Raw genomic sequence first — 15,214 nt, forward strand, 5'->3', positions numbered from 1 at the left:
GCTGCTGAACCTGAAAACTTACATCATCTGTAGAAGCAAGGCTTTCACTGGGAGTGAGTTCAGAATTTGATGCCATCCACGTTGCAGAATTCAGCGATTTTGTGCACTTCCCTTTTTCATTGTTCTCAGATAAATGTCTGGTCACTATATCCTGAAAAAGATAAGAAATCTATACTGTAAAAAAAAAAAAGTAAGATTTGTTTGATTCACACACAAGATCAAACATTTTGTGCATACCTGCAAAGCATACAGAGCCCTTTGTCTCAAGTAATCTGTATTTAGCAGTTGAAGCTCATGGAAAAGTTCAATAAGAAAGTGGGGACGAGACTCATTTTGAGAAATAAGTGTTGCCACTTCAGAATAAATTGTGTCTCGCAAAGTTTCAAACATAGAAAGATCACTACCAGTTTCTGTAGAAAAAAAAAGGAACTCATTAAGTCCTTGATATGCATTCAGTTGAAAGAAAATTGCTTATTCGGTACACAAATTATCTCTCAATCATTAAAGACTGCATTATATGGTTGTTTTCTAAAGCTTCCTTATTTCCTGAGGGGTAACAAAGATTTAATCATTCCTAAATAATACTTTATGCAATTCTTTATATACAAAATAAAATACAAAGCATTCACAGGAACAATTTTCTTTATAATTCTGGACAATATCTTTAGAAAGTATTATTTATTAAAGAGAATATTACACACAAAGTTGTTTTCGGAATCTGTACTCAACACTGAAAATGGAGTTTTAATGCATCTCAAACAAGATAGCCAATGGTCTCAAGTTTATCTAATACAAGCAGTCCACACTTGCAACACAAGCAAAACATTAAGAAAGCTCTAGAGTGAATTCAGGAAAGCCACTCTTTCCCACATGTCCTCATACATGTCTAATATCACTTCTGAGGCTCAAATAAAAGCCCTTAGACTTAAGCTCTGCTAAAAATGTATTAGGAGACAATGTGTTCCCTAATTAGTCTTCAATTCCTTTGAAAATAAGAGGATTTTCCTTGCATCACAATAGTTAATTCTTGCATACATATTTTGGCAAGTGTTGAATGGAAAAAGAAGTTAAATTTGGAAAACTCAGCTTAGTTTAACAGATGCGTATTTGTTAGTATTCAAATTAATTAAGTTATTAGCAACACAGCAACTGTTACTGCGCAATTTGATTATCTGCAAATAGTTTACCAGTATTTTAAAGCATAGCAGCAAGCTGTTTAAACCTTTAGTAAGCCACCAGAAATTGCTTCCCTCCCCCGCTAATAAAATGTAACAGTAGCTTTCAAGCATACTGAAAGTGTGTACTGAGATTAGGTTTTTGTTGTAATATCTGCCTGTGTATTTTCTATTTGTAATTGTGACTAACCAACAAAACAATAAACACATCTTCCACAAATATAATTCATGGTAGTTTGTATCACTGCATTTCATGCAATTTACAAGTAACTTCTCTTGCTTTGTTTATAGAGAAGGTGCCACAATAGTACTGATTTTGAACATCTGCTAAACACCCTGAGTTATAGGACCAAATTAAGATTTTTAAAAAAGTAATAGGACATTGTTGAAGCTAAGCAGTGAATGCATTACCTGGCACTTCAATGCATGCATTTCTGTTAGACTGCTGCAGAATTCTCCTAGCATGCGCTGTAGGAAAGTGGGGATAGACAGTGATAAACACAAATATGTGCACCAGAAATAAAGACAGGGTCTACACAAAACAGCAGCAGGAAGACTGCTTAGTCATCCAAACCACATCAAAGCTGCTTATTGTGAGAATTTGACTAATCAAAGTTTATTATATGTACCAATAAACAGCTCCTAGTGTGGACACAGCTACATTGACAAAGCTGTACACCATGCTACAATGACTAAAATATCTGCATCTTTTAAACAAAACAGAGGTACTAGCAGAAACTAAAAAGACACAGAAGAGAGTATTTTATGATCTAGATGCAAGAAAAGCAGTGCAGATGGTGAAAATGTAAGGGTTTACATGACGTTATAAGACTGAATTTGAATGATACTTGATCGACCTCCTTAAGCATGAATACAAAGAAAACATGTATGCCACACAGGGTGTAGTTTAAATACTAAACAAAGTTTTATCTGTTGTGCAGTTACTTTCCATAAAAGCACCAACAAATGGGTGAGGTTTGTTTTTGGCTAGGTTTTTAGTTGTTTTACAGTAACAGGTTTGTTTCTGAATTATTTTAACCAAGTACCTAAAGAAAACACCCAAAAGCAATCAAATACCCAACTTTTTACACAATTTTGTTTTCGGCATCTTTAGAAATTACAAAGTAAAATCCATACACTAAAATACATTGTTGTCATCTTGTCATAATACACTGCTTTTAAATAAGCTAGCGACTAAGCATTTAAGTCCTTTACTCAGAGGCTCATTAAATAATCAGTGACATTCAGAAAAGAATACCTGAAGACATCTCTGTAGATCTACTGTATTTTATTATTTTTTCCAATTGTTCTCTATTCCTTTTGCTGAACACCTTTGCATGAACAACCTCTTCAGAGTGTCTGTTTTTATTGCTCTTGCAGGGTTCACACACACTAGAAGCGCTTGCACTTTCATAACCTTAAGGGAAGGAATTGAAAGGAAGAAATAAAAAAACAGCTTATAGAAAGCTTTACTCTAAGAATTTGTTCAAGGGTAATCTCAAAGATGCAAAACACCAAAAGTGTTTCCTAGCCAAAAATTTTCCCCCGTACACTGAAGCCATACAGTAGCACTAAATCCTCAGTGACTGCAACAGCACTTGAACATGAACACATGGAATATTCTTCTGGTGGCTTGTTCCAAATCTCAGTGTATCTGCATCCTTTATCCATCAAAAAAATTATGTCCTAACCAGTTATTTACTGAAATACTAAAAAACCTTATGTAGTTAGGTTATGTAAAATGAATTAATATTTCAATAATTTATTTTCACTATTATACACACCATTTCTGGTGAGTAAATTCTATGGAATGTAATGATTATAATTCGAGTTTGCAATCGTACTTCATATCACTTTACAACCTACCAGTATTTTTAATTCTGCCCTTTAGCTGAGAAGAACTCTTCCTCTTATTCTTTGGTTTGGGTGTTTTATCTTTTGATGCCAAGCTTGCTTGTGCTGATGCTTTTCTAGGTTTAAATGTCTTTGTCACAGTAGTTGGGTCTACTGGATCAGGCATGCTACTAAAACTCTCCAAAGACTCTTCATCAAATTCTCTTCTCCTGCTCGTATCAGACTGATTTTTATGACTAGAAGCACTGTTTTGTACTGAAACTGCAAAACCTGCTTTCAGCTGAGACTGATCATCTTTTTTCACTTCCTGGCTATCATTAAGCCAAGTTGATCTTTTTTCCATGTCCTCTTCAGATTGTCTGTGACTCCTTCTGTCAGAAAAAAAGACAGATCACAATATATGATAACCTAGTCTCTCAGACAGAAATAGCTTTATCAATAATGCAACTTATTTGCCCTCGTTACTTAGTCATCAGCTGAACATGAAAAAAAAAGAGAAACCTTTCAAATGGAAAACATCTGAAGAAATTCACATTTAACACTAATTTCAAATTGAATATATTTATGCAGCTATTGCTGTGCTTAAATAGTAATACAGAAGAAAACATTTTTGAAAACAACATTAATTACAATCTACTGTAGCACAGAAAAATAAAGATTCACTGACATTGTATATCCTCTATTTATTCAAACAGTTTCAAAAAACATGGAAATGATTAAATCCTCCTCCACTTACAGAATGTATCACAAAACCACTCTAACACTATAATTAATCTTAAAATATTAATAACACATTACTTAATATACAGAAAAGCAGAACACTTGACTGGAAAAAAAAAACGTAAAAAAATTAAACTGAAAGCTGCAAAAATAAAGATAATATTTTAATTCTATGACAATAAATTCCTTAAAAGAATTATGAATTACCACAAGCCCCCAAAAAGGGATGAAACCTGACTAGGGGAGAATTGCACTGTGGCATTAAATACCTTTGTTTCTCTGCTCCATTAGAAGAACTGCTTTCAAAAGGTTTGGGGAATGCCATATACTCAGTTTTCCCAGAAGCACTGTGATCTAGAGGATGTTGTTGCTGCTGCTCACTGCTGTGTGGGGAAATACTCTGTGCAAAATCTCCAAAGCCAGAAGGGAACACTGGATTACAGTTAATACCTGCCAAATAAACACAAGATACTACACCTCATTTATCTCTGTGGTAATACCAAATTTTGAGACATATTGCATGGCTACATAAAATTATAAAGCAAAAATACAGTGGGGAAGCAAGCAAAAAACTGGTTTTGTCCTGAAAGCATTGCAACAAACAGAATTAATTAAATGCATGTTTTGAACATTACTGATACAACACATGCCACTACAATCCCATTTGCTGAAGGTATGTAAAAGCTTCAAACATTGCTTTTCACATATTGGATGAAGAACATTTAAAATGTTAACTATATGGAGTGGCTATTTTTGACTATAACCAACTTCTTATTGAGAAAGTCTTGCTTTTCACACTGAAGTAAAAATATACAATTTTTCAGAAATAAACTTCTGCTAGGCTAATATGGACTCATCCAACTACTGTTTAAGACCATTTCAACATAAAGAAAAAGTCACCGTTTCAGCAGGTGCCATTAAGATTTTAAATAATGAGGAAATAGAAATTTTTGAAATTCATTTTACTTTTTACACCTGTAATAATATTCACCTGGAGCAAAGGAAGGAAAATTAGTAAATCCTGGTACATTAAACAGGTTCACAGGTTGTGGAGGAAAGCTGAATGGACAGAAAACAGGAGATGGAGGTGGTGGTGCACTACTGCCTCTCTCCTTTCTTGATGGCTTCTCTTGACACTGCTGCTGTTCTTGCTGGTGCATAAGATCATTTAAAATTTGTTTCAACCTTGAAAAAAAGAAAAATAAGATTTGGGGGAAAAAAATGCTAAGGGAAAGATTTAAATTTATACACAAATAATTTAAGATTCCTATTATTTAATCTGCCCCAGGTAACTTATGTAGAGAATTGCTCCACTTAGCTCATAAAAAACCCCAGCAAACACACAACCAACCAACCAACAACTCAGAAAAACCCAACAAACCCTCAAGAAAAAGAACAACTTGTATTTAATCAAGTAAGGAAGGGGAGAGACCATGGCTGAGGAGAGACCTGCTGGACAAACTAACAGGCAAGACCAACTGCACAAGCAGTTCAAGCAGGGACTAGGAAGAGTACAGGGACACTGCCCGGTCATGCAGGTATGGGGTCAAGGAAGGCCAAGGACCAGCTGCAGCTGAATTTGGCAAGGGATGCAAAGAATAACAAAAAGGGCTTCTACAGGTATATTAATCAGCAAAGGAAGGTTAAAGAAGGTGTCCTCCTCGATGAGCAAGCCACTCTTAATATTTGAAAAGTCATGTTCATCAGAAGTTCCTGGCGACTGGAAAAAGGGAAACATTGCACCTATTTTCAAGAAGGGTAGAAAGGAACATCCTGGCAACTACTGACCTGTCAGTGTCACCCCTGTGCTTGGGAAAATTATGGAACAGACCCTCCTAGAAGCTCTGACAAGGCACATGGAGGACAGGGAGGTGATTCAGGACAGACAGTATGGCTTTACTATGGCAAATGCCTGCCTAACCAACCTAGTGACTTTCTACAATGGAGTGACTACATTAGTGGACAAGGGAAAAGCAGTGGATGTCATCTATCTGGACTTCTGCAAGGCATTTGACACAGCTCCCCACAACATCCTTCTAAGTTGAAGAGATATGGATTTGGGCCAGGCAAGTTCTCTTCAGAATCAAAGCATGCACTTTTTGCAATACTGCTCATAGTAAGTGTCACAGAAAGAAGCAGGTGTGACAATTTAATTTTAAGATTTTTTTTTTAAAGTCTGTCCCAGTAAAACTTGTAAAGCAGGTAGGTCTTCATGAAAGCCAGTCCTCATGTATAATAAAGTTACATGGCCTGTTTTAGCTTGGAGCTAAGAACACAAAACTATTAATACCTCCATAGAGGGTTATAATACACATATTAGAAAACAAAAATATTCTAAATTCTCTACTAAGAGAGCAAAGTAAATTTTGAATTACAGAAAGTCAATCTTGAATTGACTGTAGAAATTTCAAATGCTTTATTTTGGAAATGTGACATTTTCACAGACTAAAGTGATTCCAAGACTAAAAATGCACAGTGGTTAGACAAAGATTTTTACCCATGAAAAGCTACTAAAATTATTTCCTTAATGAGATTTTATTTTATAACCGGAGGTATTTTGTAACTGAAACTTCCCTCACCTTCACGTGTTCACTTACAGAACAGGCATCGGGCCCTGGATCAGGAAAATCAGGTAACTGAGGTTACTGACAAAGGTCCATCCAGGGAGTTGCCGAGGCAGTCTGCCCCATGCGTTAGGACTGCCCCTGCTAAGAAGAAGGCAAGCGTAGAGTCTTGCCTCTGGGGAATAACAACCCCGTGTACCAGTACAGGTTGGGGGCTGACCTGCTGGAGAGCAGAGTAGGAGAAAGGGACCTGGGGGTCCTGGTGGACAGGAGGATGACCATGAGCCAGCAATGTGCCATTGTGGCCAAGAAGGCCAGTGGCATCCTGGGGTGTATTAGAAAGGGTGTGGTTAGTAGGTCAAGAGAGGTTCTCGTCCCCCTCTATTCTGCATTGGTGAGGCCACATCTGGAATATTGTGTCCAGTTCTGAGCCCCTCAGTTCAAGAAGGACAGGGAACTGCTTGAAAGAGTCCAGCACAGAGCCACAAAGATGATGAAGGGAGTAGAACATCTCCCTTATGAGGAAAGGCAGAGGGAGCTGGGTCTCTTGAGCTTGGAGGAGACTGAGGGGCGACCTCATCAATGTTTCCAAATACGTTAAGGGTGAGTGTCAGGAGGATGGAGCCAGGCTTTTTTCAGTGATGTCCAGTGATAGGACAAAGGGCAATGGGTGCAAACTGGAACATAGGAGGTTCCACATAAACGTCAGAAAAAATTTCTTTCCTGTGAGAGTGACAGAGCCCTGGAACAGGCTGCCCAGAGAGGTTGTGGAGTCTCCTTTACTGGAGACATTCAAAACCTGCCTGGACACATTCCTGTGTGATGTGCTCTAGGTGACCCTGCTCTGGCAGGGGGGTTGGACTAGATGATCTTTCGAGGTCCCTTCCAACCCCTAAGATTCTGTGATTCTGTGATTTGATGGATGGACTGTTCAGTGGATAAGGTATTGGTTGGATGGTCACATCCAGAGGGTAGTGGTCAATGGCTCGATGTCCAGATAGAAAACTGTGACAAGCGGTGTTCCTCCAGAGTCTGGCACTGGGACCAGTGCTGTTTAATATCTACATTAATGATATAGACAGTGGGATCAAGGGCACCCTCAGCAAGTTTGCTGATGACACCAAGCTGGGTGGTGCAGTCAATATGCCAGAGGGATGGGAGGCTATCCAGAAGGACCTGGACAAGCTGGAGAAGGGGGCCTGTGTGAACATCATGAGGTTCAACAAGGCCAAGTGCAAGGTCCTGCACCTGGGTAGGACCAATCCTCGCTATCAGTACAGGCTGAAGGATGATACAGAGCAGCCCTGCAGAAAGGGACTTAGGGGTACCGAGGGACAAAAAATTGGACATGAACAAACAATGTGCACTTGCAGCCCAAAGGATCAATTGCATCCTGGGCTGCATCAAAAGAAGTGTGGCCAGCAGGTCAAGGGAGGCGATTCTACCCCTCTACTCCATTCTTGTAATATCCCACCTGGAGTATTGTGTTCAGCTCTGGAGTCCTCAACACATGAGGTACGTGGACCTGTTGGAACAAGTCCAGAGACAGGCCACAGAAGTGATCAGAAGGCTGGAGCACCTCTCCTACAAAGATAGCCTGAGAGAGCTGCAATTGTTCAGCCTGGAGAAGAGAAATTCTGGGGGGACCTTAGAACAGCCTTCCAGTATATGAAAGGGCCTACAGGAAAGCTAGGGAGAGACTTCTTTACAAGGGTGTACAGTGATAGGATGAGGCAATGGTCTTAAACTAGAGCAGGGTAGATTTAAATTAGGCATTAGGAAGAAGCTATTTACAATAAAGGTGGTGAAGCACTGGAACAGGTTTCCCAGAGATGTGGTGGAGGCCCTGTCCCTGAAAACATTCAAGGCTGGGCTCGACCAGGCTCTGAGCAACCTGATCTAGTCAAAAAGGTCCCCAGGCACTGCTGGGGGGCTAGACTAAATGATCTTTATAGGTTCCTTCCAATCCCATACATTCTATGATTCTGTGATCTGTAACATTTTATTCACATAACCATGTTCTCTGTTATTGAAGCATTTTAAATTCCACAGTCAAACAGTAATACAGCCAACAAACCTTTGGACATTATTCTGCTGCCAAGTGAGTTGAGTGTAACACTGGTTTAATTGATGCATGATAAGATGTACTTGTGAAGATGCAACATTATTTGGCATCATGCTGTAAGGGCCTGTAAGCAAAGTCTGTATAAGACAAGAGAGAGTCTGTGGAAAGAAAATGCGTAACAATGACAAAATTACCAAAACCAGAAGCTATTGCTAGAAAGATTTAAAGGGGAAAAAAAAAAAGAAAAGCAAAATAACTGCTTTTCATATCTACCTGCTGATCCTGCATCAAAGTCTGACAAATGCTGACACTAAATTCATGCTGTTTCTTCAACTGATTGATCTGCTCTTGCCATTGTTCCTTTTCTTCTACATACGAAAGTTCAGACATCCATTGAAGGTTTTCCTGACGTCGCATACTTAAATTTTGCTGTTGCTTGGCCTTAGACAACGGACGACAATTTCCATCTGCTGAAAAAGGACGGCAATTTTTCCACCTGGGTGGGGCAAAAAAAAAGGAAGAATGAGGACAAAAGCTGATATTTCGAACAACTTCTTCTAATGATATTTCCATTATTCAAGTTATGTTTCAGAAACATTTAACAACTCACTTGGCACAGGTCATTTCAGCATGCCACCTAATGACCCAGACAATTTTGTCAATCAAACACTATTCTAAATAAATGGAAAACAACAGCCACCCAACTGACACCTGCTGTCCAAAAAGAATTGCTACAGATATTTCTTATTCCTGTCTTTAGCATTGTCCATTACTGATATATAATATGTGCTCAGTTGAAAACAGAAGCCACCAACATAACACAGTAAGTATTAAGAGGCCCAGCTCCTGACAAGAAGGCCTGTATCTCCTAAAATTATTTTGGTATCAAAACCAGAATAAATCAAATGAAGAGATACACATTATTTTTAACATGGTATTTTCACTTAGTCACAAAAAGCTTATAGAGGAAATCCACCAGATAAGCAGGAGTTAAAAATATTCATGTTAATTAAAATATCTGACAAGACTGGCAAAAAGCCAACAATTTAAAAGCAAAACCATCAGAGTTCATTTAATTCTCCAAATTATTTTTTGAAGAGACTGATCAGTATCACTGCAAAAATTTCACATAGGTTGTCTTTTAAGCTGATAAAAACATGGGAACATAAGGAGCTATTGCAACACGACTGGAGATATCAATGGCAGACATTTAATATGGCTGAAAACAGAGAAAATAATCAAATTAGTTATACGCATTGCAGCTACAGACTCAGACAAGAAATCACCACTGCACACAGCTCCCTAGTAAGCAGAAAGAAATTTCACCCTTTCCAAATATACTCTGACAAGCATCAGATCAATAAGCAACGACACTAACCTTTCTTTGTTTTCTTTAACAAAATACACATTTTCTGTTACGTTGTTACTGGGATAAACAGATAAACTATCATTTAAACTTGACGCATCTTCTTCCTCTTCTTCTGCCTGACCAACTCCATCGGAGAGATAACCATCTTCATCTCCATCCTCTTCATCTAGTGCACACTGGGTAGAACCTCCCCAGGTAGCCATTGTCCTAGTGAACATGGAAGAAAAAAAAAATTAAAATAAATAAATTAAAATAGGTGTTTTGGAGGGGAAGAGTCTTTTTTCTTTGATGACATTATTAAAACAATATGTTGACAATTACAAGTCTATCTTCAATTCATCAGGCTGCGCCAAAATTAATTTAACATTAGCTCACCAATGCAAACTGAAGCCAGTATCTTTCTGATAATGGGACAATTAAATAAAACTACTTATTGTTTTGGAAAATTACTACTTTACTTTTGTTATAAATGGTGCAGACATGAAGAAAAATAACTCTGAGCATTTAGATTTTCCATACATTGTCATCTCCTGAGGTGATTTTTCACCATTTACTAAGCAAGGTACATTAAATATGCAGTGGAGACTCAACTGGCAAGCTGCCAGCTTGCTGTCACTTTAGAAGTTAATAAATTAATTTACTGCTCTGTTACATCATCACATTTAGTGCTCAGATAAAAACAGGAAGCTGTCCCATCTCACTAAACAGATGAGCCCACTGACTAACACAATGACTTGTGTTCTTACTTCTCAGTCCTGCTTTGCTGTGGAGTATGCTGAGCTTCTGATCCTTCACTTTTAACAGATGCAGCAACAGTAGATATTGTTTCCGCAAGCTCTCTCCTCCGCTGATGTTCAGCCATTAAAGCTTCAAGTTGCTTTCTTCTCTGCCGCAATTCTTCTCTTAAAATCTCATGTCTTCTCATCTCAGACCATAACTGCTTGCAGCAAAATGGAAGCTATTAGAATATAAACAAAATATACATAATCTAAACTAAAGCAAGTTAAAATGCCAGTATTTGATACTACACTTACACCTTTTTTTCAGGGATTGGTATTATACTGTAACTGAAGTTAAAAGCTATAAAATACATCCTGTATTTACAATTTATGCCAAATACTTCAAAATCTAAAGTAATTAAAAACTATAGGAAATCATTTTTTAAGAAAAACAGTGCATTTTCACTCAACACTGTTTTTATCACAGAATTTATGCATTATTAGTTAGCTCTAAGTAGCATGTCAGAACCCTGGAGGTTTTTAAGGCCAGGTTGGATGAGGTTTTGTGCAACCTGGTCTAGTGGTAGGGTTCCCTGCCCATGGCAGGGGGGTTGGAGCCTGATGACCTTTATGGTCCCTTCCAACCTTAATGGTTCTATGATTCCATGAATATTACCCTCTGGAGAAATCTGAAAATTGTTCCAAGTATTTTTTGGTAAGTAAGTAGAGAATACAACAAAAGTAATTTCTGCAACCTGCAGAAGCTTCAGATTGCAGCGTATGTTCAAACAAAACCAAGGGAAGATACAATTTACAAAGAAGAGAACATAAAGAGAAAGGTGCAGATATAGAGAGGCCTTTATCTACCTTAAGTTAGATACAGTGAAAGCATAAACGGCAAGATACTTTTACAAACACATAAACAGCATAACGTACTAGAATACTATACAAAACCAACTGTGTAAGTGGACTAGACTGGAAAACCCAGACTTAAGAGAGGCAAGTGAAAATGTACTTCAGCCTGAAAGCAACTGAACTAGTTGGTGGTGCTGGAGCTAAATACTTTTCCAACAAAAAAAACATACATATCTTGATAATTAATAACCCAGCCCATCTTATAGTGTGTTAGCAATTGCATCAGCACATTCATTTTAGAGACAGTTCCTTTGCCACAGGAAGAATTCAGACCTTTTATTTAGTGAAAAGATACAACGTGTCCTATAATGCTTATTTGGAAGATGCCAAAGGTCTGAAATTCTCTTCTCGGAGAACAAAAATTTGGCTTTTAATGACAACAGTACAGGCCTTGTCCAATTAGCCTCACCTAAACTGTTCAAGGAAAATTTACAAAAATGCTGATGAAAGAGGAAGTCTATTGAAGAAGGTATTTTTTGGGTATTTGTTCCGATGTCTAGTCTAGCAAAGGAAGCACTTCTCTTCACATATCCCTCCACCCCTATACACACTAGCATAATTTTCAGAAAAAGTAAGTAATATCCAGATCATTAAGACATGATTTTTGGGCGGAAAGGGGAGGAAGATGCCTAGAAGATAAACTGTGTTTCAGATACTGCCATCATTCTCTTAATGGATGACTTGTCTGTGGTATAGAATATGAAATGTTCACAACCCAAAATAAAAAATTAATTCAGCTTTCCTATTAGTATCTGGCAACAACTGCTATACTTGGGGAAAGATCTCTTGCCAGTTCACATCACCATTTACTTCTTTCCAAAAATGAAACAAAGAAGTTATACACACTTTATTTAAATTACTACTACTACAATGCTCATGCTAAGTACTTAAAAAAAATGTTTTTTTCTTTTTAAACCTTTTTTAAGTCACAGAATATCAAGTATGAAATACCTCATTGCCTACTGGTACAGATTCATCAAAGTCAAGTAAAGGCTTGCCAGCTGTGTTACACTCGTTTATGGCTGGGGTTGAAGTTGCTGGTGAAGTCTGCCTATTTGCTGGGCAGCTACCCAGGCCAGCTGACACCTGAAAGGGAAAGCAACACGGCTAAATTGAGTAGCTTTGTAAAACTTACCTGCTGTTAAAACCCAACACAGTTCAGGCTTTATGAGATAGAAGAATTAGTATTTAATGAAAACATATTTTTGAATCAAGGATAAAACCTTATTACAGAATACACCAACGCATGAACAAAACTTATTTTTATGGAATACAATAATTATATAATGCTGTAGATGCACAGTATGGATAATTTACTGCTCACATCATAGTAAAGAAGTTCACCTTCAGATAGTATGAGAAACAGCACAGCACTATGCAGGTAAGTTTGAATACAACAAAGTATTGATCATGCTCACAAGACACAATCTTTTGTTCCAAAATACCAGGCCATGCAAATTACTACTAAGAGGAGTGAAGGTGTTCTGACTAGCAGGTATGGACAGACAAATTTCAGGCTAAAAATAAGACAGAAGGCTCTCTGACTTCAAAGACCTTAAATCAAGACTTTTGAGGAGAAGCTACAGTGAAGTTAGAGCCTGGTACAGCAATCACTGGAGAAGAAACCTACATTGACTGAGATAACCAGAGCTCCTCTCTAGTCTCAGAAGTTCAGCTGCTTACAGTATACAAGTATTACCAATTTATTTTTTTTTTCCCCAATTCTTATATTGAAAAAAATGGTGTAAAAGATTAGTTCATGTTTTGTGGCAAAGAAATACATTCTACCTACTTGAAGGTCAGGACAAGCTTTCTGTAACACTTGAATCTTCTCCTGAATTTCAATCAGTTTTCTCCTTTCTTCTTTTAACTGCTTAAGCTCCTGTTGCTGCTGCTGAAGTTTAGCTTCATAAAACTTCTCTCTGTGTAAAGAAGTTAGTAACATGTTACTTGACAAGAGTTGCCTAAAGCATGATTCTACTGTCTGTTGAAAAAGGCATACCTTGCTTTTTCATTTAGTCCTACATCTTTTTGCAACTTGTTGGTACTAGCTCGGGCATTGTTAGGTTGTTGCTTTGTCTCTTCCATCTCACTCAAAAACAAGTCACCAACATTAGACATATTTGTGATTGATGCTTGAGGGTCTGGATCATCAACCTGAAAGAGTATCAAAAAGGCAGGTAGACTATTTTCAAGTTGATATGCAAAATGTAACAAGTTTAATTTGTCAAATTAATTTTTCAAAACTAAATAGTCTGAATAGCTTTATCTTTAGTTCAAATCATAAACAAAGAAGTCATCATGGCATTATAACTTTCAGATAAATTAAGTTAATGAGTAAATGTAAATTTAGAAAGCTCACACTAAAATAAAACTTCCACTATAAATGGAAGATGACTTGTCTCAAAATACTTGAATTGTATTTTATGCCTATGACTGAGTGGATAGAAACACACAGGCATAACAAGAATCAAAGGGGAGAAGGGAAAAGAAGAACAGAAGGAGACTCAGGTGAACAAGACTTCCTAATGTAGTTATAAAGATAAATATTACTATTAACAGCTGAAAATAAAAAAACAAACAGAAACAAAACTACCCTTGAAAGTTAAACCTAAAATATTTTAGAAACAGTCTTCTACATGGCTCCCTATTCCACTTTTCTTGTTTTCATAATTTTTGTATATTCAGTTCTCAATCTAAATTGAAAATATAAAACCTGTAGCCACTGGTTATTTGGCTTTCCAACATTATTATTCTTAGTACAGAATCTGCTGAACAGGAGAGATTGATTTTGGAGTTTTCACATAAAGCCTTTACATTTCTGATACACCTATGTGTATTCAGTATGTATACATTGCATTAGATGGTGCTCAAATGTGGGCATTCTGTAGGGACATCAGATACATGACAAATTAGCTTGATATTCTAAACTAAAAACACTCTCAATTCATAGCTGGCCCTCAGGATTCTAAAGAAAAAATTAATAAATGAAAAAAAAAAATAAAATCAAGAAACCAAAAACACCAACCCCCAAACCCAAACACCCCAACTGATGGAATGATATTGCAAAACCCAGGATTCAAAAACTAACACTGATGAATATTCACTATGAGGTTAAAAATGCATATGATTATTATTTACAAAAACATTAGACTTCTTGACTTATATTTTGTAATCTAGTGCTAAGGTTAAGTATTAAGGCCATTCTTCTGTTAGGTGACCTTCCCTTGAGAAAATTCCTGTGTTTCGAACTTCAGAAGTATCACCCCTTGACTTCAGAAAAATGAAACACTATCTCTTTTCCCCAGCCTAAAAATAAGCATTTTAAGCGTTAAAACTAAGCAGAGTATTTTTCTCTATTAAAAGTTATACATCACATGAAATAATGAATTTATATTAATAAAATACCTGCACCATAACAGCAAGGTTTTGTAACTGTCTAAGTTTCTCTTTTGCAGCTATAAGCCTATTGATCTTCTGCTCAAACTCAGCGTCTCCAGCAGCACCACCCAAACTGCTTCTGTGACTAGATACAGAATCTTCACTAACTCTATCTTCTTCCACTTCATCATCTTCGCCTTGGGGTAAGTCGGTATCTTTGTCATCCTCCCTGTTATGACAGTCTGGAGGCAGGGAGAGGGGGAAACAGAACAGTACCCATGATATATTATTGAACTTCTGAAGTCCACTGTAATTCCTGGATGTTAGAAATACATCAGCTTAGTGATTAGACTGCAGAACATTTTGCTTATCACACAAGGTTCTCTCTCTGCACAAGTTCTGTGCAGCTATCAAAAATAGTTGTACTAAAACTTAAAATTACTACACGATTT

General features: G+C 37.2%; 1 protein-coding gene across 22 annotated transcripts in view; it reads right to left on the reverse strand.

The window, feature by feature from the left end:
• The window catches only part of PCM1 (pericentriolar material 1), a 44,972-nt gene that overhangs the window by 13,010 nt on the left and 16,748 nt on the right, over positions 1–15,214 (reverse strand). For 7 of the 22 annotated variants that reach the window (XM_051619626.1, XM_051619622.1, XM_051619617.1 and 4 more), the window contains 15 exons: positions 14,790–15,004; positions 13,384–13,538; positions 13,174–13,303; positions 12,333–12,467; positions 10,494–10,705; positions 9,757–9,954; positions 8,652–8,874; positions 8,391–8,536; positions 4,741–4,934; positions 4,019–4,220; positions 3,042–3,400; positions 2,434–2,592; positions 1,587–1,643; positions 238–410; positions 23–151 (listed from right to left, as the gene is read on the reverse strand). In XM_051619626.1, the coding sequence (XP_051475586.1) occupies positions 23–151; positions 238–410; positions 1,587–1,643; positions 2,434–2,592; positions 3,042–3,400; positions 4,019–4,220; positions 4,741–4,934; positions 8,391–8,536; positions 8,652–8,874; positions 9,757–9,954; positions 10,494–10,705; positions 12,333–12,467; positions 13,174–13,303; positions 13,384–13,538; positions 14,790–15,004 (2,687 nt within the window). The remainder of the gene's footprint in view (positions 1–22; positions 152–237; positions 411–1,586; positions 1,644–2,433; positions 2,593–3,041; positions 3,401–4,018; positions 4,221–4,740; positions 4,935–8,390; positions 8,537–8,651; positions 8,875–9,756; positions 9,955–10,493; positions 10,706–12,332; positions 12,468–13,173; positions 13,304–13,383; positions 13,539–14,789; positions 15,005–15,214) is intronic. The other 15 variants (XM_051619631.1, XM_051619629.1, XM_051619621.1 and 12 more) reach the window with 12 other exon arrangements.

Source organism: Apus apus, chromosome 4, assembly GCF_020740795.1.
Source record: "Apus apus isolate bApuApu2 chromosome 4, bApuApu2.pri.cur, whole genome shotgun sequence".
Lineage (NCBI taxonomy): Eukaryota > Metazoa > Chordata > Aves > Apodiformes > Apodidae > Apus > Apus apus.